Source organism: Eulemur rufifrons, chromosome 16 (assembly GCF_041146395.1).
Source record: "Eulemur rufifrons isolate Redbay chromosome 16, OSU_ERuf_1, whole genome shotgun sequence".
Classification (NCBI taxonomy): Eukaryota; Metazoa; Chordata; class Mammalia; order Primates; family Lemuridae; genus Eulemur; species Eulemur rufifrons.
Window position 1 is genome coordinate 26,498,441 of NC_090998.1, and position 12,586 is coordinate 26,511,026.

The window sequence follows — 12,586 nt, forward strand, 5'->3', positions numbered from 1 at the left end:
TGCAGGATCCACCCAAACCAGGTCTGCACAGGCAGTGGAAGCCTTTCTACAGTTGACTAAGTCAGTGGCCACAAAGGAAGCTCTGCCTCCACGCCTCCAGCACTGTTTATTTCTAAGCTCCCAGCTGCTGCCTCCAGTCAACAGTCCTCAACCTGAACTGAAGGACAGAACCCTGCGTGTTGCATTGCTACAGCATGCAGTGCTTTTGTTGAGCATCACAGAATCCAGGTGCTGCATCTGGCCTCCTACCAGATTGCTCACTCTTTCCCTGTGCTTCTGCAAACAGGGGCCTGACGGTGCTATTTCAGGGCACACCAGAGCCAATAACCTCCTTTGCCTTTGCCTTTGTGTTTTGCAATGTCCCAGCCCCATAAGTAGCACATGAAGGAAAGGCTGGCACTCAGCCCATTTTCAGCTCAAGGAAGAGAATAACATGTTATTTGCTCCCATATTTTCTCTAAATAAACCTGTAACTGAAATACTAATTATATCATAATTTTTAAAAATGTGACAGCTGATCTAAGCTTTGGTTTCACAGGCTGTGGGGCCCCTAGTCTCCTCATTTACATTCTGTAACACTGAGTTCCTTTTACTTCCCCCTGAAGCACGCTGTGCCATGCCACTGTACCTTTGCTCTTGCTCTGTCTTTGGCCTGGAACACCCAAGTTTCAGCTCAGGTGTCGCCACCTACAGATGCTTTCCTGAAGTTTCCAGACCCTGCTGTGTACCCCTCCTGTGTGCTCCCTTTATTTTGCCACCTACCATTCTCTTTAACAACCTCTGTATATATCTGTCTCCTGCGTTAGACTGCAAGCAATTCCTTGAGAGCAGGAAGCATGTCTTACTCATTTCTTGCCCCCAGTTCCTGGCATACAGTCTAGCATGTACAGTAAACTCAATAAATATCGACTGCAGTGAATCGTGTTGCCTAAAAGCCATGATGCTCTCACTCTGTCTGACCTACTTTTTCTGCATTCAGAACTCCTGGAAGCACTAGACACATTTTCAGTGACTTTGCCTTTTAGAACTTCTGGGAATGTAATCTTTTGTTATTTCCTCTTCCTTTTTAGGAACCTCTTTCCCGAGCTATCAGAGAGAAAGGCAGGAACCATGTCCATGATCGCGGCTTTCTATGGTGGCAAGTCCATTCTCATCACGGGGGCCACAGGCTTCATGGGCAAAGTGCTGATGGAGAAGCTGTTTCGCACCAGCCCCGACCTGAAAGTCATTTACATCCTCATGAGGCCCAAGGCTGGCCAGACGCTCCAGCAGAGGGTTTTCCAGATCCTGAACAGTAAGGTATGCCTTATAAGAAACGCTTGTGTGGTGGGCAATGCCTTAGGGCAAGAGGACTCACTACAGTGTTCCCTTATAGCCCCAAATTACAAGTGGGGACCAGACTATCTGTGCAGACAGAGGACAGCAGAGAAAACAAGATAGCAGCCAACTGTTCATGGAAACCCATGGTGTTTTCCCAAAAGAGGGGAAAGAGTGCTTGGGTGCTTGGACTCAGACTGGGGCAGGTGAGGAGATCATCTACATTCTGGAGCACTAAGTAAGCATCAAAATATTAATACTCCCGGAGTGGATGCTCCAGGATTGAAATCTGCCACAAGTTCCTCTGAACTCTTTGCTAGTTTTCTTCTAAATTTATGTGGCTTTTAAAAATAAGGTGTTTATTCAAATTTTTAGATATTCTTCTATTGTATTCTTTTCTATTGCATATGCAACAGATATGATTGCTAAGTAGCCATGCAGTAATATTTGCAGTTGTCTAAACTCTATAAGGCTAAGCTGTTATATATTTTATTTATAGAAACTTGATACTTCTATTATCCCATAAGTTCTTCTGTGATAAAAACATTTGAAATAAATTATTATATCTGTGAATGAACATTTAGATAGCAAACCCTCTCTCCTCTCAAAAAAACAGACATTAGGTAAATCTTTTCATGTTTTAATTTATAAATTTAAAGAAATTTAAAGGCAATATAGGCTTTGGTCTTGAACACATCTGGGTCCAAATTTGGGCTTATCCATTTGTTGACACTACTTCTAAAACTTCAGAATTCCAGTGTTTAGATCAGAAACAACAACAACTGCCTCCCATAGGAATTAGAAGAGAAAATGTATGTGTCTTGTTCACAGTGTCCTTTGGAATGTCACAGGGTCATGTGGGGTTGGCAAAAGGAAAATTTAAAGTTTTTTTGTTTTGTTTTGTTTTTTTTAACAAAGTCTCCTTTCCACTGTGTAGGAACACTAATATCTAATAGGGTATCTGATAGTATTATAGATTACCAGAAACACTGATGATCACATTTATCTGCTGGCACCAGGATAAGATTTTGGTACCAACCGCCAAGCAAATTGGAAAAGCCTCTCCTATATGTCATGGCCCAACTCAGCAGTGGGAGAGATAACAATCATAGCTAGTACTTACTGGAAATCAGCACGTGCAGATGCCATTCAAAGCATTTTTCACGACTTACCCTGTGTATCTCCTGTGAAGTGAGAACCATTAATACCCTCACTATGTAGATGGGGAAACTGAGACCTGAAGTGTTCACTTACCAAAGGGCCCCCTCCTAGTCAATGGGAGAGTCGGACTTCAAATCCCCAGTCTGACTACTGCCCCACTCCCTTCATGGTAACTGAGGTCCTTAAGAATGAGACTGAGAGGCTGATATGACATCAAACCAAAACCTGGAATAAACTCGCAGATCCCTCTGCGGATAGCTGTGCTCAGCTCTCCATCCCTAACGGACTTTGTTTTCATCACATAGCAGACATTCCTCTCTGGTCCAGTGGCCTTGTTGCCAGCTGTGGATTTCTAGTTAAACACTGTGGCAGAGAGTCTTGTGATCGACCCAGCCTTTACCTACTGCTCCTTTCAATGCACTATTTTTGTTTACAGAGCAACATGCTTTTGTTCTAGAAATCTTGATTATGCTGTATATAAAGTATTTGTGAAACCACCTTGCAAATTCCCATACCTGTTTCCCCTGTTGGGCTATTTATGGTCAGCTGCTAACTTTTCTAAACAGTGGTTCTCCAAGTGTGGTCCTGGGACCAGCAGCATGAATACCACCAAGGAACTATCTGTTGTTATCAGATGGTACTTTAACAGCATGACCTGGGTTTGGATCTCAGTACTACCAATTATGAGCTGTGTGAGAGTAGACAAGATACATACCTTGCTGAGCCTTGGTTTCTTTATCTGTGAAGTACGGTAATAATATCCTGCTTACCCAGGGAGTCTCTGCCTCTCCCCACTTTCTCTCTCTCCTCCCACTCAAAACTTTCAGGATTCAAATCCAGATCTGACATCATAAGGTGTGGCTTTCACCACTATCCCCCATGGCCTCACTTTTTACTAATCTCTGCTAATTAGAGTTTATTTGTGTAGATGTTTTTTCTCCATAAATTTTTCCCTTAAAGAATTGTAGGAGGAAAGGAATCTGATGTGCATAATATAGCTACAAAACTTACCTGTGTAAACCACCATGTCTATGTGGACATTTTGCGGGTAACAAGAACAGATTCTACTACCTGACTATTAAAAAACAAGCCATTGCTTATGCAAATGCCTACTTTCTTAGCACTATGTGGAATACGATACCTGTGAAGAGATTTTCCATGGAAAAAAAATATCTGCTGTATTTCATTTCTGGATGTCCCAAGACCAAAAAGCTTCTACTACACAAATTATGCTTCAGAATATAAGGATGCTATTATTTATTGGCTGTGGATAAAGCTCTGTGCAAGAAAGCAACTACCCAACAAGGGTACTTATGAGATACAAGGTATTATTGCACTTATTTGCTTTGAAACTGAAAATTCAAAATAAAGTAAGCTAAGTTTATATTATTTTAAATTATGATGATGGACTACTTTTGAAAGGTGGAAGAAACCTCTGGATTATATTTTTTTTAACTTTTAAGATAAAAAAAATTGTTAGAGTCAAAATAACACCATTGCCAGATGTTTTCACTTAGTTTAGTATATAAAATCCTTTAGATGACCCATTCCCACCTTTTGAAATTTTTTATTTGTTGTCTAGATCTGTGTGATTCAGTGTAGCGGCCACTTGCCATATGTGGCTATTTAAATTTAAATAAATTATAATTAAGTGAAATTTAAAATTCAGTTCCTTGCTCATACTAGCCATATTTCACATGCTCAGTGGCCACATGTGGCTAGTTTATTGGACAGGTATAGAACATTTCTATTCTCATAGAAGTTTCATCAGGCAGCATTGATCTAAATGATTAAGTATCTTGTAGAGAAAGACTATTGTGATTCAGATTTCCATACTGCCCATCATTTTTATTAATTCTACAGACACTTCTTTTTTTTTTTTTGTTGAGACAGAGTCTCACTTTGTTGCCCAGGCTAGAGTGAGTGCCGTGGCGTCAGCTTAGCTCACAGCAACCTCAGACTCCTCGGCTTAAGCGATCCTACTGCCTCAGCCTCCCGAGTAGCTGGGACTACAGGCATGCGCCACTATGCCCGGCTAATTTTTTCTATATAGATTTTTTTTTTAGTTGTCCATATAATGTCTTTCTATTTTTAGTAGAGACGGGGTCTCGCTCAGGCTGGTCTCGAACTCCTGACCTTGAGCAATCCACCCGCCTCGGCCTCCCAGAGTGCTAGGATTACAGGCGTGAGCCACCGCGCCCGGCCTACAGACACTTCTTGAAGTTCTTACTATGTGTTAAAGGTATGTGAGGCACAAAGGATCTGAAGACAAAAATGACATGGCCACATAAAGTGCCAGAGACAGACGTGTGAAACGCAGGATTGCAATGCAACATGAGTTCTCCAGAAAGAGGAGAGCAAAGGGCATTCTAAGCAGAAAGAATTGTACTTGCAAATGCATGAATGGTGGGGTGTGTTTGGGAAACTCTGGGTGATTTGTTTAGCCCCAGACAAGTGTGAATAAGGATTAGAAAGGTATGCTGAGGCCAAATCCAGGAAGACTTCAAATAATTATATCAGGTTACTTTCAGCTGAAAGAAAAGCCAATTGAAATTGGCTTTAAAAAACAAAGATGATGTGTTGATTATACAATGGGAAAAAATCCAGCACTGGAATGGTGCACTACAATGACTCAACTAGAGCTCTAGCTGCCTTGCTCTGTGTGTCTCTCAACTCTGCTATTTTGTTCTGGCTTTATCCCCATTATGAATAAGATGGTTGCTATAGCTTCAGGCTTCACACCCATATATGGCAATCTTTGGATGAAGAGAGGCTGACTCTCTCTGAGGCTCTCTCCCAAGACTGATGAAACTTCTTTTCTAGAACCGCTCACATCTCCTCAGCCTGGTTGAGGTTACATGTCCATTTCTGACCAACCTCTGTGGCCTGAGGTATGTCATGTACTGATTTGTTTGGAAATCTCAGACCTCAGCCAGTCATTGTCCAGAGGGTAAGAGCACATAGGATCAATAAGCCTTTCCCTGGAGCTGGGGTGAGATCCTCTGCTCCTGAGGCACAGTGACTGCTAGAGAAGGGAGACACCTGTGTGATAAGTAGAAACTTATCGAGAGACAGAGGAAGGGATGTTAGGAAGCAAGCATGGTTTCTGGAGTCTGACAGACCTGAGTTGGTGTCCTCAGTGGTGTGGTTTATATAATGGAGCCTCAGTGTCCAAATGGAGATAATGATAGTCTTTGTCTTTTGTACTGTTATGCGATGTAAATGAGTTAATACCGGAAAGGAACTTAGGATAGTGCCTGAACCACAGTAAAAACTCAGCAAATGTTAGCATTAAATTTTTATTCAAATATGGGAGGAAGTTGGAGCTTTATCTTTTAGAGCATAGGACTCCAATGGAAGGTCTTTTTTTGTCTTCTGATTACCAGTTGATTTCCTACCACTTAAATAATGATAATAGAATAGTACTCAAGTGATGTTGATAAAGATAGGAAAGATAAATGTGAATTAGTTGAATAAATATGAGGGAAATCACATGACCCACAAAGCTGAGAATATTTACTATGTGGATCTTTATGGAAGTTTGCCAACTCTTGGAATAGAGGATCAGAAAAATGCCTTCTGATATAAAATACATCAACATGTTAGATAAAATATGTTTTTATAAAATAATCTTAATGCATACCTGAACTAGAGGCAAAATAAGGAAATTTCTAGGAGTCCAGAAATGATAAGAAAGTACAAACACACACACACACACACACACACACACGCGCGCGCATGCACGAAAAGAGAGACAGCGGGAGAGTTTGAACGAGTGTGTAAATATGAGAAATATTTATTGAGAGCCAAATATTTGTCAGCCACATATTGTTCTGTGTCTGGGGAACAGGCAGGTAAAGTAGTAAATAAATGGGACTTGGGGATTGATCCCATAGATCTTAAAGTTCAGTGAGGTAGACAAATTTTATAAGAAATACATGTATATTTAAATATTTTGACAAGTACTGTGAAGAAGAATAAGGTGCTTTGAGAGAGAATAACAAGTGAAACCTGCTTTAAAATTATGTGCCCAGAAGGGGACTCAGAGATGGTGTCCTTAAAGGCCGGGAAGATTTTAGTAAGTTCAAGAAAATGCAAGAGGGCATTTCTTTTGGGTAGAAGCCTAGGCACTGTGTACTGTGTATGCTTCTATCTGACCATATAAGTGAAAAATTTATAGAAGTATAATTAATGGCTTTGTTACAAAACCAGAAATGGATAAGAGACTTAAGAATAAACTTTCATATCTCAATCTCATGAGCACTTTGATGCTATCATAATTATTCTATTTTAAAACACTCATTTATATATAATTTAATAGTTTTACTACAATAACAAAATCCCTTTGAGGCAGAAGACAGACTTGTAATGACAAAAGAGGAATATTTTTTATTCTGGGGTTGAACCTAGGTGTCTGTGTGAAGGAAGTCTTAGTATTATAAAAGTGGGTAGGTGAGACTGTTAGCTTACAAAAAGCTAGCCTTGTGTGCTGGACTTGATACTATTAGAGGTATCTTGAAAGACATGGGGAAAAAAGCTTTAAAATTGCAACTGGAAGACATCTGCTGGACTAGATGTGTAGAGTCCTAAGCATTTAGGAATTCAGCAAATGGCTGCTGGTTGGAGTTATTTTGGTTTGAAGATACCATCAAAAAGGTGGGAAGGGGTGAAGGACGAGGAATTACCTAATAGGTACAATGTACACTATTCAGGTGATGGTTACACAAAAAGCCCAGACTTCACCACTATGCAGTATATCCATGTAACAAAACTGCACTTGTACCCCCTAAATCTATAAAAATAAAAACAAATAAATAAAAAGGTACTATCAAGCTCCAGTTATCTCTGAATTGGAGATGACTGATTTGGGGGTATGTTTTGGATTAGCCAAAGCAAAAAGCAGATTATTTTATATTTTATATTTTACATTAACAAAACCCATAGAAGGAAATTCTACTTTGCCTTTGCAACCTATCTGTCAGCTTGGGTATCCCTGCCCCTTAATAAAGTAATGATTAATTACACCCCCAATTCAAAGTCTTCTCCAAGAGTGTTGAGAATTCTCAGGTGGCTAATTTTTCATGGTCACCTCTGTTCTTGCTTGGAATGAATTAGTTCTGTTTATGGATCATCTTTCTTGCCACATGGGCTCCATACCAAGTTGGTGCAGACCAGGCCAAGGCCCCTTTCTTCAACTTTCAGAAATTAGAATCAAACAACAAAAAGAGAGAACACATACAGGACCTACTAACATTCATAGGACCTGCCTTTACCTACAACAGATGACTCTTGCAGGTTCTATCTTTCGATGCGGCATCCTCCACCCTGTTAACTGAAGTTTTCAGTGTTTATTTTTCTCATCATTTAAAAATATTTTATTTATTGTAACTTAAGAGAAAATGAAGTCACTGAGTTTGTTGATTCATTATGCTAAGTTTAATATACAAATTCTAAACACCATTCCATGAACCTGGCTTTTTCATGATATAACAAATATGGGGGGTTTGCCAACTATTTTTCTTTTTTTCTTTCTTTGGGTCTCACAGCTATGTTCTGGATGGTTAAAGTTGCAGAAAATCTAAACAATAACAAATTACTAGCAGGTTTAGTTCTGTATCTGTATTGGGAGGTAGCATAGAACATTAAAGCTCCATCTACTCCTCCCAAATCAGCTTGTAGAGAGACCTTGGCCTCGCTGCCTAACCCACCTGAGTCTGTCTGTCTTTTATCTATAAAATGGATCTGATAACAATAGCTATTTTACAGGGATTTGCAAAGATTAAATGAAATCCTAAGTATAAAATAAATATTATACAATATAAAGATTAGTTTTGTTATCAATAACCTCTGATTTCTTCGACCCCAGATAGGTTCTTTTGTTCATTATCCCTTAAGCCAGACCCTCTAGATAGCCTGTGTCAGTTTCACATTCTTATCAAAGATATATACATTCCTGCATTCTCTTTTCCACCAGTTATTCATTGTTTTATTAGAAAGAAAGATATTTAAGAATTCACATTTATATTATATAATATAAAAATTTTTTTGCAAGAAAGGAGAGTGTAATCAGAAATTCATAAGTAATCTTAATGTCCCAGTTTTCACCTTACGTGCCATATGTGTTCACATTCACACGAAGCGCTATGTGGTTAATTCTCCATTCTGTGTGAGTTGTGGTAATGTAGGTGCTGAAACAGATACCCGTGGCTCCCCAAATCAGCAGCTCAATGCAAATGAAGTTTGATTCGCAGTTTCTTTAAGTCTGATTGGTAGAAGGGGTGGCACTCCACAGTCATTTAGGGACCCAGGCTGATGGAAGTGTTGCCGTCTTCTGCACATGGCTTCCACGCCATCCAAAGTCTCCATTAACAGCAATATCCAGCTAGTGATGTGGGAAAAGAGACACTCGGCATCCTGTGGAAGGTTTTTGTGGTCCAGACCCAGAAGTGCCCATCACTTCCGTCCACATTCCACTCTTCAGAACTGTCACTGGGCCACACCTAACTACAAGGATGGCTGGAAAATACATAGTTGTTGGCCCAGGAGGAAAGGAAGACAGCATTGTTGAACAACTAAAGGCTCAGTTATAGCCTTCTCTTCAGGTCACCAAATATTTGCCTCCTTTATTTCCTTCCCCAAAGTCTCGTGCCAGTATTGCATCCAATTCCAAGTCCAAGGTCCTGGGGTGTATAGGCCATCCTCCATCAAGTCCAAATATGTCATGGTTGAGCATTCTTGGAAATAAAAAGGCAAATTTTCTACCTCCCCATATATCATGGTAAAACAGAGACAAAATAACCACAATTTAGGAAAAAAATAAAATTAAACAAACAAAGAAATCTATTCAAGAAATGGAAGACTAGCAGGCCAGCAGCAGTCCCTGGGCTATAACCCTTAGGAAATCATGTTTGGCAGGTATTGAGAAGGCTCCCTACCGTGGGAGTAGGGAAATTCCTTAAATAGCTCTGAATCTATTCTCTGGGAGGAAACTTCCTTTCCAGCACTTTTTTGTGGCCAATGATTCCATCTTCTGGAAGATTCTTCCATGTTTGCTCTTGCCTGGCTGTCACCTCCAAAGTGGCTATTAAAGAGTGTGGTCTTCTCTAGGTCTTTACAGCTTTTGTAATTCATTATGCAAGAATAAAGGTGGGAACCAATGGATGTTTTCTGGTTTAAGGTCAATCATTCCGTAATTTGGGGGCTGTGGAAGAATAAGAAATCCCTTGGTTCATGCACACAATATGACAGCTTGGCATGAGTGAAAGACACGAGCAAAAGGATAAACAAAATTAAAGGAGGAGTATATATTGGGCACAACATCATCCAAAATCTAAACAACTGGAATACATTAAACTTGTTTGTTCAACAAATACTGGTTGAGCGCCTACTAAGTGTCAAGCACTGTGTCAGATGTGAAGGATAACAGTAGCAGCACATGAGAGTAATGACAATGAAAGGCCTTAGGTTTAAAGGTTAAAGGGGAAAAATGGCATAATAAATGTTACTGGGTTTAGCAAATCCAAAACATTTGAGAAAATGGTATAATGTTTGCCAAATCTAAAACTCTTTTACTCTCACTGAATCTTAAATTAGGAAAGCATAAACACAGACAGAATTAGTAGGGAATGAAAGTTTTATGATTATATTCGCTTAAGTAATAACCCTATATCAGAAAGTTGATGAGCTGGTCCACACCTTTGGAATAACCAGCCTGTACCTCCCCCCAAAAAAAAAATTCTAACCAAATAAAATATGAAATAAGACAGAATCCACCATGCTACAACACTTACCAGGAATGAAGACCATGCTGATTGGAAATGGATCAAGCAATAAAGAAGAGAGGTTGGTTTTTCTAACATCATCTCCATGTCACTTAAGACCTTTAATCTCAAGCCTACTTCTGAAACCATTCTCCATGCAGAGGTTACTCAATGGTCTTATCTGGGTCCAGGCCAAGTCTTCCTTCTGTTATATGGCCGCTCTTATCCTTCTTGGTTTCTACTTTGAAGAACTTTTCTGTCCAGGTTAGAGTTTCTTCTGGTAGACCTCAGATTCTGCAAATATTTATTGAGTATCTCATGTGAATCAAGACCCAATCTAGATTCTGCCATGTACCTTTAACTCTTTTGACATAAACAGAGTGATTTAAATGCAGTCATGACTTATTCCTAAATAGGGCTTGGTAGAGCTTTTAAGCAGTATGTCTCTCTAGTCACACATAGCAATGAATGAATTCTAACCCATCCTAAGTACTGCACTATTCCTGAAGATAGATAAATCATGTCAGCTATGTGAGGCTTGGAAATTTTTCTTTAAAACATAATAAACAAAAGTGTTACCAGTTTTCCTTTGATTACCACTATGTCCCCAGGAAATATGATCAAAAGGACATCTGTTCTATCTATCAAAATTCATACAGCTGTTTCATTCTTTTCCTTTCATGGTATGCATAGCTACCACCTCTCACTTCCTGTTTGCCTGCTTTCAGAGAGAGACAATTAAATGGGAGATGCTTTGGAAAGAAGGATTTTTTTTTGAAATCCTTTGGCCACACAGAACTGGGACTGAAGAATTAGAACATTAGTTTTCTTACTTATTACTAACTTTCTTAAGTATTTTCAGAGCACTTGAAGGGACCTAACAAGAGAGGGGAAAATGTCTGAATTAATAACAGGATGCTTGAGGACTTTCTCACAAACATAATTAACGTGGCACTCTAAGAAAACAACCGGAGACACACAAATAATGTACAAATATATTTATCGTAGTATTACTTATAGTAAAAAAAGCTGGATCAAATCGGAATGTTCCACAATAGAGGACTGATCAAACAATATTATAATGAAACAATATGAAAATGGGCTCATTTAATTATGAACCAATCAGCTTTCCATTGTATCAGAAACAAATCTAGAGAAATTGATATTTATTATATATTGCTATCTTGAATATGCCTTGGCTCTTCCCCACTATACTAGGTAATGAATTGCAAAGAAACTGGTCAGTTGTACAGTTCAAAGAAACGTTGAGAGCATTTTGAGGTTTCTTACAGACATGTTTCTTTTTACAACAATCATATATATCTGTTTAGGATCTTACAACAGCAATAATCTACTCTGAATAATTCCTTATGAAAACATCAAGACAATATCCATAACTGGAAAATAAAACCCCAAGTACTTGAAATTATATTAAGAGTGATGCAGTTAATTAAGAATGGCTATGAGCTCAGAATATGAAAAATGTCTCATTGGGGGAATACCAGAAATGGTTGGGCTTTTCTTGTTTTTATAAATATATAGGAGAAAGAGAATATATATACACATAAGTATATATTAATAGTATATGAGAGAAGGGTTACAATGATATTGTACCAGGTTTAGAATGCATCATCTGAGAAAACTAGACAAAATTCAAGATTTCCAGGGAAGGGCTATCCTGAAGAATGTCACCAGTGAGTAGATTTATAAACAAAGACAGAGCTTGGCAGGTTACACTGGATATTTTAAGTCAGCTTCTCTGGAAAATATGAATTACTCAATAAACCTTGAGTTGCCCCTTAGGTAAATCAACTTTGAAATACAGTGGGGAGTGCTGGGTGATAAATCATGCAGGGTTACATTCTGGGTCCTCAGTGCACAGAACAAGATTAGATTTAAGACAATGGAAGATTGTAACATTTTATGAACTAGTTTATTGAATCCTTTCCCTGTTTGGTAGTTCCTAGAAGGTGTAAGATAAATTAATCCCTAAGAGGTAAACAAATTAACTTTGAACTAAAAAAAAAAAACCTTGAACTAAATAACACCTGCAAAAAAAGCCCAACAATCTTACATTGTTGATTATTAAGAAGCACACAATAGAAGTATTAATTTCATTTTATGAGTTCCTTGTATTTTCAAAGACTCTTTTTTAAAGGAAAAAAAAAAAAGTATTTTCATCTTTGCTCCAGGCTTCCCTGTATAAAAGGGTACTACTTGTTCTCAACTTCCAAAATGCATTTCTGATTGACATTAATGATTGTGTTAAATCTCTAGAAGGCAAAGGCAATTAGAAACAGAAGTTTGTATTTTAAACTTCCAAAGCCAGTTTTGCTCCATTACTGTTT

At 38.7% G+C, this 12,586-nt stretch overlaps 1 protein-coding gene across 1 annotated transcript in view; it reads left to right on the forward strand.

The window, feature by feature from the left end:
• The first annotated feature begins 1,110 nt into the window (after positions 1–1,110).
• The window catches only part of FAR2 (fatty acyl-CoA reductase 2), a 45,857-nt gene continuing 34,381 nt past the window's right edge, over positions 1,111–12,586 (forward strand). Inside the window, exon 1 of the mRNA XM_069490781.1 lies at positions 1,111–1,299. Coding sequence (XP_069346882.1) covers positions 1,111–1,299 — 189 coding nt within the window. The remainder of the gene's footprint in view (positions 1,300–12,586) is intronic.